At 60.5% G+C, this 13,255-nt stretch overlaps 1 protein-coding gene across 1 annotated transcript; it reads right to left on the bottom strand.

Annotated features, from left to right (window-relative positions):
* Positions 1 to 1,284: 1,284 nt before the first annotated feature.
* Positions 1,285 to 12,010, bottom strand: PNPLA5 (patatin-like phospholipase domain containing 5). The gene is made up of 9 exons (XM_012664234.1): positions 11,818 to 12,010; positions 11,180 to 11,412; positions 9,620 to 9,685; positions 9,109 to 9,318; positions 7,807 to 7,867; positions 6,540 to 6,725; positions 4,593 to 4,725; positions 1,963 to 2,079; positions 1,285 to 1,384 (listed from the first exon to the last, which is right to left on the bottom strand). Exons 1-9 carry the CDS (start codon positions 12,008 to 12,010, stop codon positions 1,285 to 1,287), a joined length of 1,299 nt encoding a protein of 432 aa, XP_012519688.1.
* Between the last annotated feature and the right edge of the window lie 1,245 nt (positions 12,011 to 13,255).

The raw sequence follows: 13,255 nt of genomic DNA, 5'->3' as shown, positions 1-13,255 counted from the left end.
GAGGGTACAAACATTTTGGTTCCATAAATTGCTTTTGCACTGCTTGAATCAAAATTATACGTGTGCCCATCCCCCAGATGGTGTGCATTGTGCCCATTAGGTGTGAGTTTACCCATCCCCTCCTCCCGCACCACCTGCCTGATTTCTCATGACTGTTACTTCCACACGTGCACACGAGTATTGATCAATTAGTTCCAATTCCATGGTGACCGGGGAGGATCTTCCATTCTCCCGTCTGCTGCTCAGCACCTGCTCCCACACACCCCCCCAGAATGTAGGTTTGGTTCACAGCTGTGTCCCCGGTGTCTGTAACTCGCTAGGTCTACGCCAGGGGAATGAATGAATGAATGAATGAATGACTATCTCTTTGGCTCAAGTGTTTATTCCCTTGCACCCTCTGCTCCCACTCAAGCCTCCACCCCTCCCCCTCCCCATCTGCGCAGGGGCTGAGCGTCCCCTAAGGGCCTGGCCGGGCACGGTGTGGGCTGTGCTCTGAGGACAGGAGGAGCAGCGACTCCCAGGGAGGCCAGAGGCCTGGTGTCCCCGACGTCCTCACTGCCCGAGAGCGGAGGGGTCGGGAGGGCTGGAGGCCCTGAGGTGTCGCAAACCTTCTGCAGGAATGGGGCCGTGGTGGCACAGGGGCCTGTGGGCCCACCAGGAGCCCCTGCAACGGGTCCCGACCGGACTCGAGCCCTCCCTCCTCCACCTTCCCGTCTCCTGCACCTTCCCTCCCCACTGGACACGACAGGAAGTCAGCGATCATGGTTGCCTGAGTGGGGCAGATCGCAGGGGTCACCCTGAGGGCCAGTGTAGGATGGAGGGAGGACCCGAGGGGAGGACTCCCAGACCCGTCACTGCACTTTGCTGCTCTGATCTCCCGCACGGGCACTGTGGCCTTGTCTCCGGCGTCTTCTGCAAAGTGCTCCATACACAGCTCCACGAAAGGACAGGAACCCTCTTCTCGGCAATGCTGCCCTCCAAGTCCCCCGCGTGGAAATTCCAGAACTGAGGTGTGCGTCTCAGCTCCTGCCAACTGTTCTCCCCCTGTTGAGAGGGCGCAGGGGGAGGGCAGGTGACCTGGGTACACAGCGACCCGGAGACACGCTGACAGGCTGGGCCTCTTCCAAAAAAGACGTACTGGGGCCCCAGACAAGCAGCTCCAGTGTGCAGGGACTCCAGAGAGCCGGCGGGGCCTGTTCCCTCTGGGCAGACGCGAGCTCACAGCACGAGGGCCAGGGCAGGAGTCGAGGGAGACGGTCCCTGGGCTGGCCCAGCTCGGGCCCCTCAGGCCTGAGGGGTGGGCCTGAGCTCCACGCTGGGGTCCCTACAAGCAGCTGCCCCAGGCTGGAGGGGGCCTGTGTCCGGGGCGCTGGTGACGGGCAGGCTGCGGAGGGAACAAAAGCCAGTGAGTGTGAGTTTCAGAGCCTGGGGTTCCGTGAGGACGCCTGGGCGCAGCCCCAGCCACCGTGAGCCTGAGTCACTCTCTCCCCAAATCCAGCTCTGAGGCAGGACTCGAGGCCCTCACTGGGGCTTAGCTGGCAGTGGCAGGAGGACACAAGGGCAGCCAGTCCTGGGACTGCGCTGACTCCCCTGCTACACAGATGGCTGTCGAGTGGTGGGGGACGACCGCCTGGGACCCTGCAGCGGGACCTCGACCACACACAGGGTCAGCCCGGCACGGGGTCACATGGGATGTCTGGAACAGCGGCAGAAGGACGAGCAGGGATCTGGCGAAGCAGGGAGACGCAGACCGGCTGCTGTGATGGTCACGGAGTGTCCGGCACTGCTCTGCACACAGCAGTGACCGAACACATGCTGCACGGGTGGATGGCCAGAGGGATGTTGGTGGGGGGCAGATGGCCTGGATGGCCTGCCCAGGGTCCAGGGACGCAGCAGTGTCTCCCCCCACCCCCTGCCAGCACGGCCACTCCCGCCCCACCCCCAGGCCGTCTGCCCCGTCACCTGACCAGCCCAAGGAGCTGGGCCTTCGTGCCGGAGTGGAACTCGAGAGCCGAGCTCCTCAGCAGGCCCCGCAGCCAGCACAGGTCCGCCGGCACGTCGGGCAGCCACGCCACCAACCTGGAGGAACGGCGGCATCAGCTTTGCCAGGAAAGCCCCCGTGCGTGGCCCCGCTGAGCCCACCTTCCGCATAGGCCCAGAGCAGAGCCGGGGTCCCTGCACCTGAGGGCTGCCCAGACTGGCGTGACAAGTGCCCAGCGGTGTCGGCCACCATGGCAGAGCAGGTCGGAACCACAGGGACACCTGCGGTGGCTAAATGATCCACGATGGGCTTTGAGCTTGGTGGAGGCGGCCAGGCCTTGGGTCGGCAACTGCACGGGGAGAGGCCCAGCGTGGAGAGGGCGGGGCTCTGGGGTCAGGCTGGCTGGGGGCTGCCGCCCAGCTGCCCCGCTCGTCGGCCGCGCCACCCGGGCAGGTCCGGAAACCTGTCTGGCCCTGTTTTCTCACCTGTCGAATGAGGACGGTCACCTCGCCTGTGGTTCCTAACTTCCTCCATGTCTCCACTCCTTCCTTCCTCCCTCTTCTCCCCACACCAGCCCCTGTCCTCCTCACCCTCGCCCCTTCGTCCGCTCTCCACTCAGAAGCCAATGACTTTCCTAAAACACACACTGACCGTAGCCCACTCTCGCTCCGAATGCTCTCTTTGCTCCCCCCTGCCCTCATGACGGAGCCAGCAACAGATCTGGGGTGCTCTCAGCTGCGTCGTGTTTCGCTGCCGAGGAAAGCAAGGGTCTGCCTGCAGAGCCAACACCCACAGGGACAGCAAGGGGCCAGGTCATCCAGCCACAGCTGAGAAAGCGCTGGCCAGGCACCTGCTCAGATGCTGCAGCGCCTCGCCCTGTGCCATATCACCCTCGCAGGGGCCCCTAAACCTGGGGCTCAAACTAGGCACGCAGTCCAGAGGGTGTGGTGTGACAAGTGAAACATAAGGTGAACCATCACCTCCCATGTTCTGGACCTTCTGCCTCTATTAATGCAACCTCCACATTTTGAGCATGTGTTTTATGGAAAATACCAAGGGTGAATTTCCCTGTAGTCTGGGCAAGCTCCACATTGGTGCTCACACATGGATTCTTATTTTTTTTAACTGAAAAGGCTAGACTTTACATTTATTCTTTTTTATTTCAACTTGTGGTTTCAGTAAACAGCTCAGCATGAGGAGAATCTGTCAGTAGAAAGCTCTCTCCCAGGCCCACACCTGTAAATGCCAGCACTTTGCGAGGCCAAGGCAGGAGGATCACTTGAGGCCAAGAGCTCAAGTCCAGCCTAAGCAACAAAGCGAGACCCTATCTGTACAAACAGTAAAAAAAAAATTAGCCAGGCGTGGTGGCATGTGCCTACAGTCCCAGTGGGAGGATCACTTGAGCCCAGGAGTTCAGGCTGCAGTGAGCTGTGATTGCAGCACTGCGTCCAGCCTGGGACCACTGCCAATTTAAACAGCAGGGCCGACCCGATCATCAGCTCAGTGGGGAGCAGGACAGAGACCAGGGGCTCACTGTCAAAGATCTTCTTCCACAGAGCAGAGAAGTTTTTAAATTACAGATCTCCCCATGACACATTCCTGCTTCAACCCTTCACCACTTTCCCACTGCTCTCAGGATAAAGACCACACTCCTCATCTGGCGACAGAGCCCTGTGTGCCTGCCCCTGCCAGCCCCCTCAGCCGCATCTTGTACAGAAGGCCACCATTTGGCTCCAGCCATGCTGGCCTCCCTTCCTGTTCTCAAATCGGCCCTACTCACTTCTGCCACAGGACCTTTGCACATGCTGTCCCATCTGCCTGGAGCGCTTTTCCCTTCCCTCTTTGCTTAGTGGACTCTGACCCATCCTTCGGATTATAACCCCAAGTCATCTCCTCTAGGCAGCCTTTTCAGGCTAGATAGCCTCTAGTTTGAGCTATGCCAGCTCGAAGCCAGTGTAGACTTCTCTCAGGTACCTCTAGGTGGAGCTGTAATTGCACAGGTGAATGTGTGATGATTTGTGGGCTGTGAGCTCCATGAACACAGGAACTGGGTCTGGGTCAGTGCTGCCTCCACAGCCCCCAGCCAGGCCTTGGCCCCTAGGAGGTCGTCAATAACTATTGGTGGAACGAATGAATGACTGATGCAGCGATCCACTAATCAGCAAGTTAGAATGGTTACTGAGAGTTTAACCATAGCCAGTCTGACTCGGAAGGGCCTTATTTTATAGAAAAGGAAACTGTGGCCCAGAGAGGTCAAGCGACCTGGCCCAGGCCACACAGCTAATCTAAGCTAGGCCAGCTCCTAGGGTTACTCTCAGGAATGGCGCATTGTCTCTGAGGCTCTGCCAGGTGGAGCCATGAGCCAGAGGTCACAGAGACAGGGGAGGGCCGGCTTCTTATCACAGCAGTCCCACTGCCTCCCTGTCAGTCTGGTTTTACAGAGGGGACCACCAAGGCTCTGGGTCCGGCAGCCAGCCCCAGGAGCATGGGAAGACCAGCCAGGCTCGCACCCACCTTGCCGTGCCCGCCAGCATGCCAGCCGCCCTCCCGCAGGGGCGCCGGGCTCCGCCACACCCCACTGCAAGCCAGACCAACCCCGGCTGAGCCTTACCGTCTGCACCGGAAGTAGATATACTGCAAGGGCAGCGTGCAGGGCAGCAGCAGGTACGTCAGCACCCGTCCAGGTCCCGAGCGGCGGCAGCGGGCCCAGGGGCTGGGGTCCCGCATGCAAGCTTTCTTCAGCGCTGCAAGAGAAGCCACAGCACGGCCTGCCCACCTGGAGTCCACGGACTGGCAAGCCCCCCCCAGCCCTCCAGTGAGCCCCTCAACATCCCCCTGAGGGGGATGCGATTGTCCGTGAGATGTGCAGACTGTGCTCCTTTCGTAGATAAGGAGACTGAGGTTCAGAGTGGAGAAGTGACTTGCCTGAGGACCATCACCAGGACGTGGCACAGCCAGGATGGACTCAAGGCCTATCAGGCTCCTGAGCTCTTTCCACCTCTCCTGCCCCTCTGGGAAGTTTGTCGTGGCCCCTAGGATAGGACAGAGGCCCTCGCCGCACCTCCTTCAGCAACAGTAACACATCGGCATTACTGACAACTGCAGCGCAGCCGTGGCCGCGGCATCCGTTTCCCGAGCCCTCTGCTCGCTGACCTGACCAGCGTGGAAAGGATCGGCGCCTGGGACGGGACGGACCAGAGCCCAAGGCCCAGCCCCCAGAGCACGGCCCGGGCCACGGCTCACACCACCGACCTCGACTTTCGTCAGCGCCGCCCGCAGACGTTGCTTCGGAGGGCTCGGTGACGGCACAGTCCGCAGACCCGACTCCGTGTCTGCCGGCCGCGTGTGCCGGGACGAGTCCTCTCCCTCCCCTGAGCCCGGGCCCCCTCTTCTGTGAAACGAGGGTTCCATGGACACATAGGTGAGGACTACGGGATGTCTCTGAGGGCCGGGACAGGGAACAATTCCCTTCCCCGCGGGGACCCGGAGTTGGCAGCCCATCTCAGGGCAGCCCTCTGGTGCCCCCATGAGGCTGAGGGGACACTGCCGGGGTTCCGGAATCCCAAGCGCGGACCTCAGGGCTCAGCACAGCCCCGGGCCCACTTCTACCCACGCTTGTGTGGTCTGTGGCACAGAAAGGGGTGCGCGCCCTCCTTGTCCCCTCATCCCCTCGCCCTTCCCCGCTGTCTCTGCTCTGGCCTCGACCACCGTCACCTCTTCTCCCAGCCCCCACCCTTCAGTCTCGCCCCTCCCAGCTGGGTCCACTGCAGCCCCCAGCGGCTCCCACCTCTCTCCTGCCACAGCTTTCGAGGCCTCCTGCCCAACCCTCCCAGCCTCCGAGCTCATGTCCGCCGCCTGCCCCTCGACCACTGTGCTGCGGCCACACGGACCTCCCTGCTCTCCCTCCCCAAGCCCAGGACTTTTGCACGTGCTGTGCCCTCTGCCCAGGCGCTTGTCTCCTCCGTCACTTTGCCTGGCCAACGTCTCCTTTCCAGCCTCACTTAGATGCTACTCACATCACCACCGCCATCGTTATACGTGCCTAGGGGACCCTGCATTTTCCTGTTGCTGCAAATGGTTCAGAGCAGAACTCCTGGTTCTGCCATTTGCTAGCTGTGTGACCTTAGGCAAGTCACTTAACTTCTCTGTGCTGTGGTTTCCTCCTCTGTGCAACGGGGGCAGTTCTGCACCATCCTCAGAGGATTGGTGGAAATGAGGCCACCCCTGCCTGGGGAGTCCAGAGCCCTTAGCGTGTGCCTCTGCTATGTCCCGGGCAGCGGGCAGAGACCTGGCTTTCCCAGGCACAGACTTGGGTTCGAATACCCCAAGTGCATGCTCTGGGACACTGGAGAGGCCCTTCCCCTCTCTGGTCGCCAGTTCCTCATCAGTGAAAAGCGGGCAGAGTGACGCTCAGGCCCCCGTTGTGTGAGGAAGGAGCGACGCGGCACGTAAAAGGCCAGCGGCGCCACACCGGGCACTTGGGAGGTGCTCAGGGAATGAGTCCTGTCTCCTTCCGGCCCCGAGCCCGGCCCCTGAGTGCAGGCCCCGCCAGCCCTACCAGCCTCCAGCTCCGGCGAGAGCTGCTCGAAGTCCGGCACGTCCTTGACCTGCACGCTGGGCGTGTCCCAGTTGAGATGCCGGCCGGCCGTCTGGCCTCGGTCTCGGCTGGCGTCCTGGGTCCCATCCACCGGGGCCGGGGGCTCCTCAGACACAAGTGTCCACAGCACTGGTTCCTCGGTGAGTCCTGGTCAGGGAGGGAAGGGATATGACAAGTCAGTGCATTTGGAGCCTCCTGGGGGGAAGGACACCCTGGCTGTCGTGCCGTCCACGGCCCTCCGTGCCCAAACCCAGGCCTGGGACTGCCGCTGCAGGGTGCGCCCACGGCTCACCCTGGTTACCTCTCCCTGCCCCTCCCCGGCCCTGCTCGGCTTCCGCTCCATCTCCTAGTGGTTTGTCAGAGCTCAGCCCCCGAAGACACAGTTCAGGGTCCAAGTTCTGGCCCTACCACCTGCAAGCTATGTGACCTAACCCCTCCATGCCTCAGTTGCCCTCTCGGTAAAAAAAGGAAAATTAAGACCTGCTTCATATGTCTGTTCTTAGCATTAAATGAGATAAACACATAAAGCTCAAACCCAGGTCTGGGCACATGCTAAGTGCTCAGCAAATGCTTCCTGCTTCTGTGTGTTTGGGGTCGGGGACGTGAGTTCCGGAGCCAGATGGCCCGGGTTCGAATCTCGACTTTGCCACTTCGAAGAGCACTGCCCTGTGGTATGACATCCAAGCTCTCTAGGCCAGAAGACTTCTCTCGCCCACACCCCCCCGCACACGCGTGTGCGCACGTGCACACGCACACACACACTGAGTTACGTGTCCTCGAGGGGCAGCCTCTGTTCCTCTGCTCTTGCTCTCCTTCCCTGTGCCTGGGACGCCCTCTTCCTTTCCCTTCTCACCTTGCCGCAGTCTTCAGAACTGGTCAGAACCCAGCTTGTCTGCCACCACCTCCAGGAAGCCCCCCTTGCCCACCTCCCCAGCCCCAGGCCGGGTCAAATGCCCCTCTGGACTCCCGCAGGCCTGAACATCTTCCTTCAATACGCTCACCCCCCCCCGGGTTGTCTCTGGGTCCGTCCCCTGCGCCAGGCCGCCACTGCCCGAGAACGGGACCCCTGCGTGATGCCTCTCTGGGTCCAGCTCGAGCCGACCACAGAGCACATGCTGAGGAAGCAAAGAGTGAGCCCAGGCCCCTCGGGGCTCCAACGCCTGGCAGGCAGGGTCCCCCTGGCACCATGTGGGGTGCACTCCCCAGCCACCACGGGGCCGCCACCTACCACGTCTCTCCAGGAACCTCAGGGCATCCAGGTAGCCTTGTCTGCAGTTGTCGGCCACCACCTGCCAACACACAGGGCAAGGGTGGGACGGGCAAGGCCTGGGTCTGCCCCTCGGGCTGGGGGTCAGAGGCTGAAGACTCATCTTCCGCTAGAGACTATCCCAGCCCAGCCTCTACTCCCCAAGGGACCCCTCAGCAGGGCTCGGGGGCCCCAGGAGGCCCCAGGGCTGGGCAGGGAGGGCCAGAGGCCCACAGGCAGAATAGGTTCGCTCGAGCTGCTTCCCTCCCTGAACCCCTCCGCTCCTCTCCTCCGCGACACCCTGGCTGCGCACTCTGCTCTGGCCCCTCCCCGTCCTGGCCTCAGTTCCCTCCTCTGGAAAATGGGGCGACAAGGCCTGGCCCAGGATGGCTGGGACTTCGCCTGGCTTTTTGTGGGCTCCCTTTGCCCCTTCGATGTTCACATCCAGGGCCAGCCCGAGGGGGCAGAGGCGCCCAGGAGCCCACTCCTGCCTATCTGATCAGAGCCCCACTGGTGGGGAAGAGGTGCCTGCAGGCTCGGGACGGGGCGCCCCCCATGCCCCCTTGCTGGAGGACCTCAGCACGGCCACCTCTCTGGGAGCCTCAGTTTCCTTGTCTATAAAATGGGGTTGAGACTTTCTGCCCACCCCAGGGGTGTGAGGAGGACCAGAATAAATGAACACGACCTTGTTTTGTAAATTATAAAGTGCTACAAACACGACACACGTGAGGGGTGGTTGGGGGGAAGAGCGTTTTGCAGTGATAAACTGTTGTCCATTATCCATTTTCCAGAGATACCAAGGGGCAAAAAGCAGGGAATGTGGGTTTGTTTCCCTCTGTTTTGCACTCGTGCCTGGCCTCTACAACAGATGGCCAATTTGGCCCCAATCTAGGCAGCGGTCAAGACCACAGGCCTGTGCTGGCTGTGGGTCTGGATCCTGGCTTTGCTGCTTCCAGGCTGTGTGACTTTGAACAAGTTGCTTAACCTCTCTGAGCCACAGGAAATGATAACAGTACCTCTCACAGAGCCTGGCCTGGAGACGGCCAGCTCAAATGCCAGCACGGCAGAGTGGATGTTAGTATATTCCCCTGACACGGGGCAATCCTAACTCAGGCTCAGGGAGGGACGGAAGAGCCCTAGGCTTTGGGTTCAGGTTCTTGGTCGTGAGACTCAGGACATGTGTTGCAACTGCTCTAAGGCTAGTGGGGAGCGGAAGGGTTGGGGCGCAGAGCCTGACTCAGAGTCTGACTCATGGAGCCCTTGACCATGAGGGGCCAGACTTACCTCAGGGTTGGGGGGCATGAGGGATATGAACCCCAGGAAGAAGTTCTCGGTAGAGATTTGGCAGCTGGTGTTGAAGGCATTCAGCTCGTGCAGGCTGGCCGAGGTGCTCTGGGGGCAGATGTCCACTGCCCCGTGGAAGGGGGACACGGTGATGGTGGAGGCGCAGTCCGCAAAGGGCAAGTTGTTGCTCAGAGCCCCGCTGACGTAGCGCTGCAATTCAGGGGATGCGCGGCGGTGCCACCCTCTTAGGATTCCTGCCCTCCTCCCACACCGCCACAGAGCCGCCGGCGGGGGTTGGTTGGCACGGGGGGCCGTTGGGTTGCTTTTGGGCCCTTGGTTCCCTTGGGGCCCGGGTTGTTGGGCCCCCCCAGGAGCAGGGGGAGGGCCTGGTACACAGTAGGTGCTTAAGCAGTGCTGGTTTCCTCCACCCACACACCTCTCAACAGCGTGTACCCTGGGTGGCCCGGAGCACAGGGCGGGGGCTCGGGCATCGAGCCTCCACCGCACTTACCTCCCCTCTGAACTCCGGGGGAATCAGCCCGCAGTAGAAAGGAAGGTACAAGGCGCAGACCAAGGCCTGGGAAGACAAGAGACAGCAGGAGCACGATCGTTGAGACCCTCCTCTTGCAGAACCGCCTGCCTAGGGGCTGTCGTCAGGCCTGGCAGATGAGGGGCTGAGGCCCAGGGAGGCATCTCCTCCCAGCCAAGCTCTCCGAGGTGGCAGAGATTTGAATGCAGGCCTGTCTGACACCCACCTTCCTCTTCCTGCCCGTGGAGCCCTGGCCGACCTGGACTGCGCTGGGATTGTTCTTCCCCCCAAAGACAGATAGAGGCACCCAGTACCACTCGTCCCTCATGTGTCTGGCAGCGGTTCTCCACCAAGAATCTAGGCATGTCTCCTAGAGTGTTCTCCAGACACTGATTCAACCAGATGCACCTCCAGCAAGAAACCCTATCTTTTCCATCCTCTTGGAAAACACCATTTACTCTTCCCAGTAGAGGCTCTGACAAGTCCTGCAGTAAAAAAGATGCTTAACATAGACTCTGACTCTATTGACGTTTGGGGCTAGAAAATTATCTTTTGGTGGCGGAGTGCTGTCCATGCATTGTAGGATGTTTGACAATATCCCTGGCCTCTACCTGCCATAGCACACACATGTGCACACAGTGCGACAACCAAAAATGTCCCCAACATTGCCAAATGTCCCTTGCGGAGAAAATCACTTCTGGTTGAGAACCACTGACCTGGAGCTTACCAAACGTATGGACCATAGAACTTTGTCTCCAGAACACGTGGAAACATCCCTCCTCCCCGTCTCTCCTCGTGGCTACAGAACGTGTCCCAGCTCTGACCAGACAGAGATGAAGATGAGTCTCATTCCCGAAGATGAGTAATAGTCATGGCAGCTAATGCTTACGGAGCGAGCACCCCTGTGCGTCAGGCCTGTGCTAAGTGCTACACGGGCAGGGAGTGTGGGACACGCTTTGAGATTCCCAGCTGCCATTCTCAGGAGCCCATGGATGTTAGCCCACAGCAAGGGACTGGCCTTCCCTGCACACTAAGAATCCAACGACGGCATCCAGCTAGCAGGGACTGAGGACAGTCCCCATGCTGGGCGCTGAGGGCACCAGGATGAAGTAGACTCTGTATTAGGGACCCCAGCCCCGGTGGAAGGCAAAGACCCTCCTAGGAAGGGTGAGCAGAGCCATGGTGGGGAGACACAGGGAGACACAGATAAACCTGCCCACTGTGTCGGAAAGCACAGCGGTGGGGGCTGGGCAGCACCCTCCAGAGGGGCTGCCCCTGTGGGGGCTCTGACTGCAGAAGACTCTCTGCCCCTCCCAGCCAGACCCTGCTGTGTGCAGCTCAGCGTGCCCCCGCAGCAAGCCGGGACGTCTCCAGACTCCCCCTGCTGGCCCTCTCTGCGCCTCAGTTTCCTTATTTATAAACTGTGCCCCTGCCCCCACCCCCAGCAGATGTGTCTGTCCCTGGGAGGCGCCTGGAAGTCACTCTGCAACTAGATGGAGCCCACCCACCTGCCGCCAGGCCCTGGGCCCAGCACTCGCTCACCTGGATGAGCTCATCTCGGGTGGCAAAGTCGGTGGCTATGAAGTTGCAGCCATCGGGCCAGCGGGTCAGCGAGATGCCCAGCCGCTGGGAGGCCAGGATGTGAGCGTTGTCGGGCAGAGTGTCGTGCAGCTGCCCCCGGATGTGCTCGAGGGGCGTGTAGGCAGGGTGGAAGACGCCCAGGCTCAGTTGCTCCAGCTGCTTGACCAGGCCCAGCAGCTGGGAGCAGCAGAAGTCTGCAGCGTGGGCGGGGCAGGGCGTCCTGAGCCACACCGGGCCTGCCCACAGCCCGCCACACCCCTCCTGGCCTCCCTCCCGGGTGCGATGGAAGCCAGGGTCCGCTCCAGCTCAGAATTTCTGGCCCAGACCTGGGTTCAAATGCTCCATCCACCTTTTGCCCTCAAGTGACTTTGGGAACAGTCTTCCCGGCTCCGAGCCTGGGAGTCCTCCTCTGCAAAAGGGGGTAACCGTGGTCCCCAGCCTTCAGGGTTCTCATAAGCATTAAATGAGGACCTGCTGGGTATAAAGCCCGTGGGGCACAGTGCTAGCACCAGCTCCTCTGGGCTCCCATCCACCTCCTGTCGAGAATTAGCTGCCAGTTATAGTGTCCCCACCCCTCTTCTCCCCGGTCCAGGACGCACCAACCGACTTGCCACAGATGATGCTGATGGCGTTGAGCGCCCCGGACGAAGAGCCGTAGATGCGGTGTGCACCCTGGAGGAGGCGCGGGGCGCGCTGGCGAAGGCACTGGGTCACACCCACATGGTAGAGACCCAGGTAGCCAGCACCTGCGAAGGACAGGCTCCAGCTGCCCTCCTCCTCCAAGAAGCCCATGGTGGGGCCGGGAAGGAGGGTGGGTGACAGACGAGCCGGACTGTGAAGGATCACGCACTGGTCGCTGGTCGCTGGTCAGGGATGGGGCCAGCACAGGGCCAGACGCTGCTCTGCACATGGACCAGGCCCAGATGTGGTTTTGGCGGGAGCCTGGTGCCCCCGCCCTGCCCCTGGGCTGCGTGGCTTGCAGCCCCAGCCAATGAAGTTCCTCAGCCGCCATCGCCCCCGCTCCAGGTGTGCCCCAGAAACGCCCCCACGCTGTGCGCACTCTGGCACCGCCCCCACATGCCTGCCTTAGCTCCAAATCACGGCACAGATTTCTGTTTTGTTTTGTTTTGTTTTTAATTTCAGGGTATTACCCGGGCACAAACGTTTTGGTTACATGGATTGCTTTTGTCCCATTTGGATCAAAGATATAAGTGTGCCCATCACCAAGACAGTGTGCATTGGACCCGTTAGGTGTGAATTCACCTGTCCCCTCCTCCCTCCTCCCACCCGCTTGGTTCCCACTGGAGTTTTACTTCCGCATGTGCACATGGGTGTTGATCGATTAGCTCCTGTTTAATAGTGAGTACGTGTGCTGTTCGTTTTCCATTCTTGCCGTTTTCGCTTAGAAGAATGGTCTCCAGTTCCACCCAGGTTGTTACAAAGGGTATTAGAACCCAAATGCCCATCGGTACGTGCACGGATTAACACAGTGTGGTGTATGTATAGCCTGGACTATTACTCAGCCATAAAAAAATGGTCGCAGATTTCTGGGTGACACAGCGGAGGAGTGGGACCAACTCTTCACCTGATCGCTGGTAGTCATGGCAGATGTGTTATTCCTGCCCTCATTTAACAAATGTGGAAACTGAGGCACAGCCCCGGAAAGTGAGAGCCAGGAAGTGGCAGAGCTTGACCCACAACTCCTATCCTTTGGGGTAAAACCAGACGTAACTCTGCAGTCGTGCTGGTTTAGGGACCAGGGAGGGACATGGGAAACGGGAGGCCTGGTGTCCAGACTCGGCTCCCACCAGCTGGTGGCTCTTCCCAGACTCCGCACTCTGTTTGGGCGGCAGTTTTTCAGCATAACGTGAGGGGCTTGAGTGTGAGGACCTACGGAGCCCTTTCTGCTCTGATCACAGGACCCCAAACACAGACCCTGCATCAGTTGCCCAGCCCCTGGGAGCAGCTTTGGACCTAAGACAAGCACGCGGTGGTGGCGCCAGAGTGTGCACGGCTAGGCTGCACAGGCGCCGCCTT

This window comes from Propithecus coquereli, unplaced genomic scaffold (assembly GCF_000956105.1).
Source record: "Propithecus coquereli isolate 6110/MARCELLA unplaced genomic scaffold, Pcoq_1.0 Scaffold876, whole genome shotgun sequence".
NCBI classification, from domain to species: Eukaryota; Metazoa; Chordata; class Mammalia; order Primates; family Indriidae; genus Propithecus; species Propithecus coquereli.
Note: the sequence above shows the minus strand (reverse complement) of the source record. Positions and strands in the feature narration are given on the sequence as shown.